General features: G+C 36.3%; 1 protein-coding gene across 1 annotated transcript; it reads left to right on the top strand.

The window, feature by feature from the left end:
- The first annotated feature begins 346 nt into the window (after positions 1 to 346).
- On the top strand, positions 347 to 16,322 carry TYRP1 (tyrosinase related protein 1). The gene is made up of 7 exons (XM_052645166.1): positions 347 to 731; positions 2,131 to 2,453; positions 5,198 to 5,402; positions 8,779 to 8,946; positions 11,932 to 12,111; positions 15,116 to 15,262; positions 16,117 to 16,322. Exons 1-7 carry the CDS (start codon positions 347 to 349, stop codon positions 16,320 to 16,322), a joined length of 1,614 nt encoding a protein of 537 aa, XP_052501126.1.
- Positions 16,323 to 16,564: the final 242 nt, after the last annotated feature.

Here is a 16,564-nt window from a genome sequence, read left to right as displayed (position 1 = left end):
TATTTTTGATAATGACATCCATGAGAAGTACTTTCTATATAAATAGAAATTAAAATGAAGAAAATTAAATGACTAGGACAGGGGATTTAATTACATAGATACTATACCTGTCAAATTTTTAAAGGTAAATTACTGTTTTTATCATTTTTGTAATGTCATCTTACAGACATGAAAAGCATTTTGAAGGTGGGTTGGGAAGGGCCTCATGCCATTTATAATGATACTAAAAAACTTGCATAATTTCATTTTGCTATTTTCTTTTCAGCTTGATTTTTATCTACGTGCCTCAGTCTCTACACAAAGGGCTGCAAACCAGAAGCTGTCCTGCATTCTTGCTCCAAGCAGAATGAAATCTCCTACACTCCTCTCTCTGGGTTACATGTTCCTGGTCCTGCTTTTTTTCCAGCAGGCCTGGGCTCAGTTCCCAAGAGAGTGTGCTACCATTGAGGCTTTGAGGAATGGCGTGTGTTGCCCAGACCTGTCCCCACTGTCTGGGCCTGGGTCTGACCGCTGCGGTTTCTCATCAGGGAGGGGCAGATGTGAGGTGGTGATAGCCGACTCCCGGCCCCACAGCCACCACTACCCACATGATGGCAGAGATGACCGAGAGGCCTGGCCCACACGCTTCTTCAACAGGACATGCCACTGCAATGGCAATTTCTCAGGACACAACTGTGGAACCTGCCGCCCTGGCTGGGGAGGGGCTGCCTGTGACCAGAGGGTTCTCACAGGTAAGTGGAGACTGAATGGATGCATAGTCCTGCATGGAACTCAACACATTTAATATTGTAGACATTCAAATCAGTTGAGGTTTAAGAACTCCTAGAAATTGTAAAACTCAAGCCTTACTTTTCATAGCTGAGGAAACTGAGGCTTAGAGAAGCTAAGAAATGTATTTAAGGAGTTGAAGTTGAAACTCAGGTCTTCTAACTAATAACATTTCCTTTCAAAAGATTTGTTGAGCAACCCCTTTATAATAGGAACAATGCCAGATGTTTATGACTAGACCTTTCAGTAACTTTGCAAGGCAGTTATGTAAATTGTGAATACATATTGGAGCTCAGAAAGGTCAACTCCACGTAACTGGTATGTGGGAAGCCTGGAGTTCACACTGAGATCTGTCCGGCTCTAATCCATGAGCTTCCTGCACAGCCCTTGCTGATCACAAAGATATTCCCGACTCTGATGATCAAGTTCAGCCATTCTACAGGGTGAGCCTGGACTGCAGCCTAAACAACAATAAATGACAGAAATTTAAATAGTAACAGCCAGAAATACTGGATTGTTCTCTCTGTGCCAAACATGAGATCAAGAGTTTCACAGGACTCTTACTGAGCTTTCTGTTTTAAATTTACATTATTGTGTTAGTTTCAGGCGGACTGCAAAGTGATTCAATTATGCATATCTATTTCTTTCAGATTTTTCTCTTATAGGTTATTAAAAAGAATGAGTATGGTTCCCCATGCTATACAGTATATATTTGTTGGTTATCTATTTCATATATAGTAATGTGTACATGTTAGTCCCAAACTCCTAATTTATCCCTCCCACCTACCCCTTTGGTAGTCATAAATTTGTTCTCTGTGTCTGTGGTGAGTCTTTATTATGAACCAGGCTCTGGTCCAAGTGTTTTTTATGCGTGTCCTCTTTAATCATTACAACTCTATAAAGCAGGTATTTCTACACATACTTTACAGATGAAAAACTGATGCTTAGAGAAATATGTGCCAAGTAACAAAATTAGACTCTGGTCCTAACCACTATGCTAAACCACATACTATATTTTTGCAAAATTTATGGTATTAAAAAGTAGAAAATTACAAGAAATATGCAAATAGTGAGCAGAAATCTACAACAGGATCATAGACTCATAAAGTCCATGGTAAGATTAAGGAAAGCTCTTACTCTATATAGAGTAAGTTGGAGAAAGAGGGAGGAAATCAGAGAGAGAAAGCAGACATGAAGAAGGGATTTTAGCAAGGGATATTTTTTAAAGTATAATATGATGTGAGCACAGATGCAAATTATCATTCATGTGTTAGTGGGACATGGGGTTACAAGATGATTGAGTATTCTCTATCCATGCTCACATGGCAGATGTTTTCACATTTGAATTTTGTGTCCCTAAAGTCAGGAGAAACCTTCTGGACTTAAGCACAGAAGAAAAGAACCGCTTTGTCCAGGCTCTGGATATGGCAAAGCACACCACTCACCCTCAGTTTGTCATCGCCACCAGGAGGTCAGAAGAAATATTGGGGCCAGATGGCAACACACCACAGTTTGAGAACATTTCCATTTATAACTACTTTGTTTGGACACACTACTACTCAGTCAAAAAGACTTTCCTGGGAGCAGGACAGGAAAGCTTTGGTGAAGTGGATTTCTCTCACGAGGGACCAGCATTTCTCACATGGCACAGGTACCACCTGCTGCAGCTGGAGAGAGACATGCAGGTATGCACGAGACATGGCCACATTCGTATCCTTTACAGAGAGGGTACCTGGTTTGTAAGTCATTAATTCACTGTGTCCTGAATGATCAAAACAGGCGATGACAAAGCGATTTCACGTTATTAACCTGCCTTTGGCGTTCTGTTATGTCTTTCCCTATGCTAATCACTCCCTCATTTATTAATCTTTATCCTTAGTGAAGTGAAAAGAAAGCCACATCAATGGTCAGGAAGCCAAATGAGGTATTTGTAGGTGTGAATTAAAGCACTGGACATAGTCTACAACTCTGTCATTGAAAAAATGACCCTCATATAATTTGCAATATAGGACTCTCATTTGATCTGTAGCCCTTCTGAAATGTAAACCAATAGCCCCTCCTGGTTTGGATGAGAAAAGACTGATATTACTTTTCAGTCTTCCAAGTTCCAAATGTATAGCTCATTTTATAAGTTGATGATTTTGTATGATATACACAGGGTTTAAACTACCAAAATAATACTTTTCATTTAAATTGGCATATTCTAATTGAATTCCAGTGTTTCCATGTTCTCTACCACTTTGAGGCTTATAGCAGAAACCTACTAACAATATCCACTAGGTCAGACATCATTTTAATCTAAAGACATTGGCTTTTTTAGCATGAAGTGAAACTAAACAGTTATTTCTGGTTTATTTTTAATCAGATAAACTAAAATCACATTAAAGTAGCTGTTAAGATACTTTCTTATTGTCTCTTTTACTATTTGTTCTGTTTTAAGAAAGGTATTGTCATTTTCAAATGAATTTAAATTTTGTTCATTATTGAAGTACAGTTGATTTACAACATTGTATTAATTTCTGCTGTATAGCAATATGATTCAGTTATATTTGTTTGGCCAAAAATTTCATTTGGGTTTTTTAGTAAGATCTTATGGACAAACCACACAAGTGTTTTGACCAACCTAATACATATCTATGCTCTTTTTTATATTTTTTCCATTATGGTTTATTATAGGGTATTGAATATAGTTCTCTGTGCTATACAGTATGACACTGTTTATCCATTTCACATACAATAGTTTACAACTGTCAATCACAAACCAATTCTTAACCCCTTTAATAGTCTTAGAGCTCAACTAGGAAATCGACAAGTTGAATCTGTTTTCTAGGTGAAATAAGAGCAATGATTCCCTCCCCACAAATTAAAATCTAAAAATATCTGAAGGCAGGAAAAAATATCTGGGGGCAGACTCATGTATTGATTTGCAGTACGCTTATGCCCAGCATTATCCAAGAAAATAAATGGTGAGAAGGGAGAGATTTAAAGCACTAAAATACAGAAAAAAATATTCATATGTACGTACTCCATCCGTATGCAGTTTGAGAGTGATTAAATGAATTCAGCTGCTACTCTGAACTTCATATTTTATAGCTCTGATTTCACATAAGACATTTAGTAGATTATGAGTAGATAAATCTGTCATTTGTAATCAACTCCAGATCTTCTTGCCTTCAAGTCATTTTCCCATGAGTGCATCAAAATGAAAGGGCAGGTGGAAAGTATCTAAAAGCTTCAATTGTGCCTGTGTAAACTTCAACCTCTATGACTTACATTTTTAAAACCCAACTTCACAAGGGATCCAACAAATTATGATCTAAATGTAATGCACAGTTGAAATGCCACATGAATATGCTCCAGCTCCCAAATGCCAGTTGCTGAACCACAAACTGACTCTTAATGATCCCTCAGAAGCTGTCACTAATCTTTGTGAACCAGAACAATGGCTGCTCAACAAGGCCTCTAAAGCCCTGGAGATCAATAAGAAGGGATGCACTGGAAAGCTTTTGACCCTCTAAAATACCCCAAGGGCAAGGATATGCTTCCTAGAAAGGGTTTAAGAGTAAAAAAGCAGAAAAGTACTAAATGTTTGCAAGGTGAGATTAAACAATGGCAATCCCTACATTTATCCCACACTCTAAATATAGTTCCCCAAAGGCCTAAAGGAACGAGAAATAATAAGTACAATAAATATATCTTTAAAGGAACCCAATAAAATAAGCATGTGATCTTGAGCCCAGCATTTTTTAATTTGTTGAGATCAGCTCTAAATGGAAACTAGGTCCCTGGGCTAAAGAACAGCACGCTCAGAAAAATATTCAGCTTCCGTTAAGCATTTCCTGTCTATATTGGTTTCTGGCAAAGGTCTGAATCTTCATAGTTTAGATTCTGAAGCAGAAGTCTCTAAGTAAAACACCAGGCAGATAAGGCTAATTTCAAAGAAGCCTCTATAGTGTGTGGCTTGAAGTTGACTCAGTTAAATTAAAAAGCAGAAATGAAATAAAAAGCACTGCTTCACATAATATATCTCAAGGCTGGATCCAGCTCCAGACAGGAGTTTGTGATACTTCAATTAGAGATAGGAAAATGGAAGAAAGTGAAAATGTCAGAGAGTAGAAGTTATTGTTGATAATTTTTAGTATAACCAACTTGCCTGAAAAAGAAAAGACACCTCCCCAAAGCATTTGCAGAAACTTCTGTATAATGAATTGGGTTTCATTCCCTCTAGTGCCTAAGTGACTTCCTATAGTAAATCAGGAGCTTTGTTAAATGAGGTATCTAAGGTCGCTAGCCCTGCAGACACCACTGACACACTAACTGGTTCCCAAGTGGCTGAGAAAACTAAGAAGCAAACTGCCAGGGAGTAAACCAAGCAAAGGGAGAATTTTAAACAAAAGCAGGGAATGCTAACAGAGTCTCTGTGATCTAGGAAATGTTGCAGGATCCTTCTTTCTCCCTCCCTTACTGGAATTTTGCCACTGGGAAGAACACCTGCGACATTTGCACCGATGACTTGATGGGATCAAGAAGCAACTTTGATTCCACTCTTATAAGCCCGAACTCTGTCTTTTCTCAATGGCGAGTAGTCTGCGAATCCTTGGAAGATTATGATACCCTGGGAACCCTATGCAACAGTAAGTTCCAAATGGCAACTAGGATTTGGAATTCCCTATTAGATAAAGAGATTAAATGTGTTAAGGACTTCAGACTAAAGTTCACTTTTATTATAGAGAATGGATGTACAGATATTCACTAAGTACCTAGGATAGAACAGACAATCTGGGGTGCTCCAGGGAGAAAAGAAAGTGCCTATACTTTTTTCCATTGCTTTTTCTGAACAACTTGGTTGGTGCATTGCTTGCTTTCTTATTTTGGAAATGTCTATTTGTATTAGTTAATCCTCTTAGTAAGCCCAGCACTGCTTTGTGGTCATGTGTCTTATGCTGGAATTTCACAGAAAATGTGTCCCTAGAAAATGTGAAATCTGCAGAAAGAATTGGAAGTACCTTGGGGAGTAAAAAATATACATTTAATAATAATAATTGTTATATAAAGATTAGTATTATTGTTATTAAATTATTTTTACTATTATGTCACTTTGATTTCCAACCTTCTGACTAGATTAACAAAGAGAATGCTTAACCAGCTGTCCTAACATCTTTCTCCAGTGGTCTGAATGCCCTCTGCCATAGGTCACGTTTCTGACTTTTGTGGAACAGTTCCTGTGAAGCTGTCTGTTCTCTTCCTTGGATCTTATTTTTACCATCTCCCTTGATACTAACACAAGGTCTTAATTATCAGAGTCTTTCTATCTCACTTTATTTTTCTTCTTTAGGCATGTCTAAATATTTTGAACATTTGTTCTTCCATATAAAAACTAGAAGTATTGATTTTTTTTCATTATTGTACTCATAACATTTATTCTGCACATATTTTTAAGCACCAAATATTAAATTACATTGTAAACTTAGAATATTTTAAATAGAACAACAAAATTAAGTAGACTTTTTACCATTAGATTATTTAGCTGTATACAGGAATAAGAGAAGTAACCATATATAAAATTTTATTCTATATAAGTATAAAATTAGAATTTCTATTTGGTGAAATGAGATGAAATTGAGGATTGGTGTATATTTGGGTACCAAAACATTCATCTCTCCCTGTGACTTTTTTTTTAATTTGCTTACACATGGACAACTTCTGTCATTGCACCAATTACCTTACTATGGATTAGAGTCCAGTGGGATTCCCATGCAGGAATGAATGAAAAGTTCAGAGTGTCTGAAGTAGAAAGTAGATTTGAGAAGTATTGTAAAGAAAAAGAGCATCTCTTTCATATGATGAATCAAAAATAGTTTAGTGGCTGGATAGTTTAGTGGCTGGAAGAATATTCAGTTCAGTTCAGTCGCTCAGTCATGTCCGACTCTTTGCGACCCCATGAATCACAGCACACCAGGCCTCCCTGTCCATCACCAACTCCTGGAGTTCACTCAAACTCACGTCCATCGTGTCAGTGATGCCATCCAGCCATCTCATCCTCTGTCATCCCCTTCTCCTCCTGCCCCCAATCCCTCCCAGCATCAGAGTCTTCTCCAATGAGTCAACTCTTTGCATGAGGTGGACAAAATACTGGAGTTTCAGCTTTAGCATCAGTCCTTCCAAAGAACACCCAGGACCAATCTCCTTTAGAATGTTAGGTGTCAATAAATAACTCCTTGGTGGTGGTTTAGTCACTAAGTCGTGTCCAACTCTTGTGACCCCGTGGACAGAGCAGCCTGACAGGCTACAGTCCATGGGATTCTCCAGGGAAGAATACTGGAGTGGGTTGTCATTTCCTTCTCCAAAATAACTCTTTAATGTACCAAGTTTGGTCCATTCCTGGTAAATGGAGAGAGACTATCTAGAAAGCATATGAGAACATATGCATGGGATGTCCAAGGAAGTTTTGCTCTAAAGATGTACTTGTATGTGTGTCCTGTAAAAGATGACCAGTGAAACCACAGGGATGGATAATTTTATTGGAGAAGAAAAGTAGAGGGAGGAAAGAATTATCATGAGGATTAAATATTTTATCAATGCATTTGGCATCATATCAGACACATTAATGGGTATTCAATAAAATGTTATTTTTCCTTTTTTCTTTCATGGGCCTGATAAATAAAATAGTTCTGCCATCCACTATCCGCTTCCATTGCCACATTCCAGTCTAGCTGTTCACCTAACAGACTCTCTCATACAAATCAACCTTATCTTTTCATAAGTCAACATACACCAAACAACTATTTAGCTTCAATTATTTGCCATCCCTCGTGGCACAGAGGTTAAAGCATCTACCTGGAATGAGGGAGACCAGGGTTCAATCCCTGGGTCGGGAAGATCCCCTGGAGAAGGAAATGGCAACCCACTCCAGTACTCTTGCCTGGAGAATCCCATGGAGGGAGGAGCCTGGTAGGCTACAGTGCATGGGGTTGCAAAGAGTTGGACATGACTGAGCAACTTCACTTTCACTTTCATATGCCATCTACTTGATCAAGACTGGAGGACATACTGGTGATCAAGAACAGAGTTTGTGCTCTGATGGGGCTTATATTATGCACAGAAAAAAGCCTGTCATCCTTTATTATTATCTCTGCTTAAAAATGTTTGACTTGTAAATTTTTTCTCATTTTACTTCTGGCAATTTTTCTCAGATCTTCAGGGCTCTTTGCAAATCTGTCTACCCAATGAAGTCTTCCTGAAGCTGCCCAATTGGGAAGAATTAGTATTCTCTCTTTTTTTTGTTCCCTCTCTTTTTCCTTCCCTCCCTCCCTCCCTCCTTTTCCTATTTCTTTCTCTCCCTGCCTGTCTCCCCAAAGGCATCTTTATATTCCTAGGGATATATATTATCCCTAGTATTGCAGCCCTTTGTTTACCTGTTTATCTTACTGACCTTCAAAACTTTTATTTTTCACCTTATTTGCTGAAAAATATGTGTTGATTGAAATATAGATCACTTCCCAAAGAGAGTTAAGATTGTTTTAACATTATTTCTTTGAAAGCTTGAAACAACATTCAAGAACAAAATTCCATGTAATGTGAAATACAGATTTCAGTGTAGAATTTTGGTTTATGAGATTATATTCACAAATTTTAATCTTCCATGGAACTTCTGTTTTAATGTTTAAATTAAAACTTCTGTTTAAATCTCTTAAAAAAAAGAGATTTAACATATACTGATATGTTAATAACATTATACTGATTTAACGAATACAAGGACCTCTATCTGTTTTTACAACCATTTTTTTCTTCAGATGATTCTATCACATATTTTCCCTTTTCACAGAAGTTGGACATGATAACCTAGGTTTTATCACTTTAATACTGCAGAATATGCATTTGAAATTTTTTCTCTTCTACAAAGAAAAACCTGTCTTTCTGTGTTCAAGACCCCATGTATACAAATTTAATAAGGAAAGCTAAGATCTCTAAATGTTCTATACGTGTTCACATACCCCATCTTTTCCCCAGGCACTGAGGGTGGGCCAATTAAGAGAAACCCAGCTGGAAATGTGGCCAGACCAATGGTGCAACGTCTTCCTGAACCACAGGATATCGCTCAGTGCTTGGAAGTTGGTTCATTTGACACACCTCCTTTTTATTCTAATTCTACAAACAGCTTCCGAAACACAGTGGAAGGCAAGTAAACAAAACTGGTGCTCTGAATTGATCTAGTTGTTACAGGAAAAATTCAAGTGTTCAAATCAAATCTCTTTAAAAAAAAACCTTTGAATGCCGTATGGAATCTGTGATGGGTATGTGATATGAATAGGGCTGCCTATAATTATATAGTCACAGTCCTCTGCTCAATAGAACTTTCTTAAACAAAAGCATAACCCCTGAAACTCTTTTTATCACAAGAGAATCCCTTGGAAAGGATCCTCCATTCTCTTAAAATATCTAAAAGGTATTTAAACTCAAATTTCTGTTAGGTGGCTGGCCAATATGGATATAACTATATCAAATTCTAGTATAGGCAAATAATATTCAAGACTTGAAGATATTTTTTTTTTCTTAAAAAAAAAATCCTGCACATCCAATCCGTTCAGTTCAGTTCAGTCACTCAGTCATGTCTGACTCTTTGTGACCCCATGAATCACAGCACGCCAGGCCTCCCTGTCCATCACCAGCTCCCGGAGTTCACTCAGACTCACGTCCATCGAGTCCGTGATGCCATCCAGCCATCTCATCCTCTGTCGTCCCCTTCTCCTCCTGCCCCCAATCCCTCCCAGCATCACTGTCTTTTCCAATGAGTCAACTCTTCACATGAGATGGCCAAAGTAGTGCAGCTTCAGCTTTAGCATCATTCCTTCCAAAGAAATCCCAGGGCTGATCTCCTTCAGAATGGACTGGTTGGATCTCCTTGCAGTCCAAGGGACTCTCAAGAGTCTTCTTCAGCACCACAGTTCAAAAGCATCAATTCTTCGGCGCTCAGCCTTCTTCACAATCCAACTCTCATTGACATCTAATAAAAAGTCTGGTTTGGACATATGTATCATCTTGAAAGTTTTGTTAAGATCTACAAAAAATCAAACTAGCATCTAGAGATATTTAATTTGATTTTCTTTAAATAATTCAAGTATTTTAAAGTTGAGGGACCAAGTTCAAAGAAGTGAAAAGATATCTAGCTAGTTAGTAACAAAGCACAGATTCAAATCAAAAATTTCTATGTCCTCTAAAAAATTATATCATTTATAATTATTTTATAAAAAAAACTTTTATACCTCTAAAAATTCATGATACATATTTAAAGTCTTATAAGAACAGAATCACATTTAATTTTATTATAAACTTGTTCTTGTCAAATTTAACCTTAAATACAGTATTGAACATGTTAGACCACCCTCTCCCCAACCGAAAAAGGGAAAAGATCTCTCTTTCCCTTGATCTAAGATACTTGATATATAGATCTGATAATTATTTTCAATTATCTCCCTTTTTATCATCAAAATGAGATGCCATTCTTTCCTATCTTTATGTTAATTTTAATAACTATATATGAAAGCACTGATTTGGAGATTCCTCAATAATCAGCATATTTTGACTAAGCTGGTATTTATAAACTAATGCTGTTAAGTAGCGATTCTGTAAAGAATTTAAGAATATAAGAGTGTATTTTATTGATGCCCAATCAAAAGACAAATTATACTGATTTCCAGACAGAATGTACAAAAAGTTTAGTGCCTGACCATGTACAGTGTAGGCAATCTTTAAATGTTTTATGAGTCAAAAAATAATAGAATAAACATATAAAAAATAATAATGAATAAATGAATGAATAGCTATAATTATACTACTGAGTTAATGAATTTCAAATTCTAATATTGCTTTTATAATATACAGGCATACCCTGCTCTCCCATCTCTGGTCTTCAAGCTAACAACATACTTATAACTCCATCCCACATCAGAGACTCCCTACCTTCATTTGTGATCTATCCATGTCTTCTCCCTAATACACTTACATGAACAATATGTGATGAGAGTATATATGGGAAGTATATATCTTATATATAACATATGGGAAATATATATATTATATGTAATAAGTATTCAATATGTGGATTATATATAAACAGGGATATGTATGATGCACGGCTTCCCAGGTGGTACAGTGGTAAAGAATCTGCCTGCCAACACAAGAGATGTGGGAGGTGCAGGTTTAATTCTGAGGACAGGAAGATTCCCTCAAGAAGAAAACGGCAACCCACTCCAATATGATTGCCTGGACAATCCCATGGACAGAGGAGCCTGGAGGGCTACCATAATGGGGGTCTCAAAGAGTTGGATGCAATTGAGCATACATGCACATATATGAAACATATGTGAAATATATGTAGTGCATAATATGGAAATGTTTTTGAAGAAGATATAAATATATATGTGTGTGTGTGTATATATAGAGAGAGAAAGAGAGAGACTAGAGAGCATTCTCATAAGTTCTATAAATGTTTTGACAGCAGTCTTTTCAGATATTTAAAACTAGTACAGAGATGATAAAAAAGCTCTGAGAAATTCTAACTTCTCCACAGAAATAATTGTCTAAAAATAGACATGCAGACAGTCTGAAGGAGTAAGGCAGGAGACTAAAGTAACATCTGGCAATTTAAGTTCAGGGCAATCAGAGCAGTGATCTCCCAATTGTATCAGCAGTTTCTGTAGAAGCTAGAGACTTCCAGTGTCTTTATTTCCCTGTAGACCAATGTTGCTGCTGCTGCTAAGTCGCTTCAGTCGTGTCCGACTCTGTGTGACCCCATAGACAGCAGCCCACTAGGCTCTGCCATCCCTGGGATTCTCCAGGCAAGAACACTGTTAAGAACAATGTTAGCCTTGTCAAAATAGAGTGCTTTATATATTTTGACTGGTATCCTTTGCAGGTCATTATTTTTAACCTAGAGGCTACATTTAGAATGTCATGCCACCAGCTTCAAACTAAGCTAGCTCTTACTACAGCAAACAAATGTTACCAACCATAGGTACAGAGAAGCTGTGCTATTACACTAAGGTAAAAATTGGCCTGACAAGCTCAGGAAAAATTGTTTCCCAATATAATTACCACTTTAGACTTAAGAAGTCATATATTTGTAATGGATTTTACTATTCTCATCTTTATTTTTGTATCTAGGTTACAGTGATCCCACAGGAAGGTATGACCCTGCTGTGCGAAGTCTTCACAATTTGGCTCATCTATTCCTGAATGGAACAGGGGGACAAACTCATTTATCTCCCAATGATCCTATTTTTGTCCTCCTACATACATTCACTGACGCGGTATTTGATGAATGGCTGAGGCGATACAATGCTGGTGAGACTGTTTCATATGCTTTTTGCAAACTCAGCAAACAAGACTGTTCAGATGACATAGTTATCACTTTAGCCTAAGAACTTGACACATTTAAACTATGCTTTACAATAGGATAAAATAGCTCTAATACTTAGCTATTTCCAAATATTTTAAACCACTCAAAAGGCAGATAAGAAGTCTCTCGGTATAGTAATAAAAAGATGAGACTTATTAACATTCACTAGGACTAAAAACTAATCCCTTCCCATCTTAACCATGTAAAGATGACTAACTACCATGTTTCCCCAATTTTTCTTTCTCATATCTTCCAGTGAACATCCTCATTGCTTTTCATATGGATGTGAAAACCTTAAAGAGCTCTTCTTTGATACCCCAAAGACAGAAAAATTATAGTCATAAACCACAGTTCTGATTTTTATTACTTTACAGCCTCTCACAAATGGAAATTTTATTCAACTTGAAAAGTTAATGCTAGTTTTTATATCACACCATAGAACATCTCTTTTAAGTTCATTTTAATGCATTCTTTAAAATGTTATTTAGAGGCTACTTTCTCTTCACTCTGCTGAGAGGGTGATATTACTATTCAAACTATGAATGTGCTTTTACTGGTTAAAACATCATAAATTTTCACATTTAAAATTGTTCTAAATTTTGGCTCATGTACTTTTATTTCATCAAGGACATAAACATAATATTGGAGATTATCTATGGATTCATCTATTCATTCAGCCACCTCTTACTTCTGTGCTTGTGTGTGGTGTGTGTGTGGGGTGTGTGTGTGTGTGTGTGTGTGTGTGTGTGTGTGTGTGTATGCTTGTGAGAGAGAGAGAAAATACAGTAGTAGATTCTAATCTAACCTGATTTGGACTATGAATTGATGAGTTGGTCAAGAGTTCGTTTCAACTGAAAAACATTTAAGAAATAAATAGCCTAAATATAAATATTTATCTACTTATTAATCTTCTATGAAGTCACTGATTGGAGTTCCACCTGATTTTTCATGTGTTTTTGTATATATACATGCAACCATAATGAATTATCTATAATTTGCATTGTCTGTTTCTTTAAAGTGAAACAAGAAATTCACAACCCTTGTGATGCTGAGTACAGTATTATTCTAAATTTTCATAATGTTTCCCTAACCCTTTATAGTTATAGTTGCCCACTCCTAATTCTATAGCAGTGTTATAGCCATTCATTCTTAATAAATCTTTCCAAAACACTTCCATTTGTTTATTATAAAAACACCCTTCTCTTTTTACATTTATAACTATCAGTTTATGAATGTTTTATTATACTACTTTTATTTCAATAACAAATAACCTGAATTAATAGGTTTATGGATGAACAAAACACACTTTTATTAGACATTTACGTCTGGTAACTAGACAGCAACGTACAAGCTGACAACAAGCATATGTAAATAGATACAGTGTATGGGGGAGAGTTTCTTTGTAGACAAGTAATATTAGAAAAGGGGATAGGGGGACTGTGTAAATAGATAAAGAAAGATGGTCCTAAGGAAGGAACAAAGGAGCCACTGTTGCTGGAGCAGAGTAGGGAGGGGGATGAAAAATGGAGGGAGATGACAAGGTCAGAGGAAAACCTGGAACAGATCCTTAAAGGCATGGGATTTAACTCTGTAAGAGATGCGGAGCCACTGAAGGATCTGACATAGGGAAGTAATATTGTAATGCAATTGTTACTTTCATTGGTTTTCTTTTCCTCCATTTATTTTAATGGGCATAACTTTTTGATGCAGCTGAAACTGAGCTGAGTTGAGGCTGATTCAGTAAAGAAAAAATAGGAAGCTTAAAAAATTATCTAAGTTATTATCTTTAATATCTAACTTTAATAAGTAATTAGTATGAGTGCTTTGAGGTCAGGAATCCTGTCTTTGGTTCAATGTTATAGCTCATGTGCCTAGGTCAGTGCCTGGCATGAGGAGGAACACAATAGACTTTAATGGATACATATTTAATTACCATTAATTCAGAGTACATTTGAAATCATTAAATTTTAAAGTAATTAAATTTAAATTTATAAAAATATAAACACTACCTGCCATTTCTATGATCAATGTTTCTCTAGAGTAGATGTTAAAAAGTTCTCCTATGCTTCACAGGATTGCAGTGACTGTCCATGTAATATACTTCTTGCAATCAGAAAATCTAATACTTAACTAGCCTTCTCACATATTTCAGCTCTCCTAAACTTATCCCCACTAATGTCTTGCCCAAACCCACTTCCAATTCTGGTTTTGTGACATTCCACTTGGTATTTAATTGTACCAACATAAATATAAACAACAGCAATAAAGAAAGATTTTTTGCCACAAACAGCATCACTCCTTTTATCTCTGATAACAATAACTCACTAATAACATAAGTGCCTATGATTTGTATTTAAGTAGAAAGATGAAAGGTGGCAAGAAACAAATAGTATTATAGGACCTTAATTCGATAAGTTAAATGCTTTTTGATAACAGAGTAAGAACCCAGGGAATAAGCTCACATTTATTGCTCTAATTAAACAGAAAAAAATGAAAAGTTCTAAACAGAAATATGCATAGTCAAGGACAAACCTCCATCAGGAACACTGCCTCCTAAATTTAAACAATAGATGATGCTACAGCAAATTACAGGTTCAATCTTTCTTTAGCTTTGAAAAGTACGTTTAATGAATTTTACTGAAAATAGTTTCTGTAATTTAAAAGTAAAACAACTAACGATTATCATAGATAAGAAAATACTAAAACTTCCTTACTTTTAAACTTTCTTTTTCTATTGGATGACACGTTACTATTGTCCTCAGAGCGTTGGAGCTCTGTTTCATGCAATTCCCAGTTCTGCTGTTATAATTTTTTATGTCATTATTCAGTATAAAATATGAAAGAACTTTTATTGTTACCCTTGAACAATTTAAGTCTCCTTCAGAACATAATAATATATTAATACAAACTGATTATGTCTATTAACAAGGTGTCTTTGACATATTTTAGATATATCCACATTTCCACTGGAAAATGCCCCTATTGGACATAATAGACAATACAATATGGTACCATTTTGGCCTCCAATTACCAACATAGAAATGTTTGTTACTGCTCCAGACAACCTGGGCTATACTTACGAAGTTCAATGGCCAGGTGAGTACTGAAAATGTATTTTTACTGTGGAAATTTCCAAAATCAAACTTATTACCTTTAAAGTAACCTCAGTTTTCTGAGATAAAGTAACCCACAGCTTTCCACTATGATTAAATAGCTTTGTTTGAATTTTTATTTGGGGATAAAGAGAATGAATTTAAAATTTGTCGGGACCCCATTCTGACCTGGTTGAGCTGGTTACCTAGCACACTATTTCATTTAATACTTACAGCTTTCTGAGGAAGGTATTAAAATGCTCATTTTACACATAAGGAAGATGAGATGATAGTAATTATCAAAGATCACCTCCCTAGAAGCACAGAGAATGAATTTTGAGCTTAGCCCTGTAAAATATGCCCTGTGTAATATACTCTTATTTTTCTACTACATGAACGTGCTTCTACTTGTTTATCTTAAAAGAGATGAAGTGAGACACTCTGAGCTGTTTTTAGAGAGGTTATGAAATTCAAAATCTCCTGGTTTAATTTTAAATCCTTTTCTTAACCAAGGCAATGGGGTACAGTGGAAGAGCACAGAATTGGATCCTGAAAGATCTGGGCTCCAAAACCAGCTCCACCGTCTATTAACCAAATGACCTTGGGCAAGTGATTTAAACACTGAGCCATCATCTCCTCACCTTCAGAAGAGATATGATAACTATCCCAATAGGATGCAGTCATGATGAGAAACTGGGGAGTGCTTTGAAGATCCCAGGTGCTATAAAGGCAATGTGGCCAATAAAAATTAAATACGAGGATTTTGTCAAGTGCCTGGAACAATGCCTACATTTATGGGATCCAATTTTGGCAACGATTTTACTATTTATTTTTTGTTCTCATTTTATTTTCAAACAGGTCGGAGTTTTAGTATTCCTGAGATTGTCACCATAGCAGTAGTGGCTGCGTTATTACTGGTCGCGGTCATTTTTGCGGGTGCCTCTTGTCTGATTCGTGCCAGAAGCAACATGGATGAAGCCAATCAGCCTCTCCTTACTGATCAATATCAACACTACATTGAAGAAAATGAAAAAGTCCATAATCCTAATCAGTCTATGGTCTAATGACAAGTGTAAATTCTCATATGCATTTGAATCATAAAAACCACACACTTAGAACATAGTAGGTTGAGTTACTAACTGTATTTTCTTTTACTCTGTTACTTCCTTCCTTGTGCATGTCCATATTGGAATTACAATCTCCAGATATTATTTTCCAGAACTGGGGAAAGTCACAATCTTTTCAATGGTTTCTATTTTTCAGTTCTACTTAAAAAAAAAAGAAAGAGTGTGTAGGGAGGGGAGGT

The sequence above is a fragment of the Budorcas taxicolor genome, chromosome 8 (genome assembly GCF_023091745.1).
Source record: "Budorcas taxicolor isolate Tak-1 chromosome 8, Takin1.1, whole genome shotgun sequence".
Classification (NCBI taxonomy): Eukaryota; Metazoa; Chordata; class Mammalia; order Artiodactyla; family Bovidae; genus Budorcas; species Budorcas taxicolor.
This window is presented reverse-complemented; position numbering and strand designations above follow the sequence as displayed.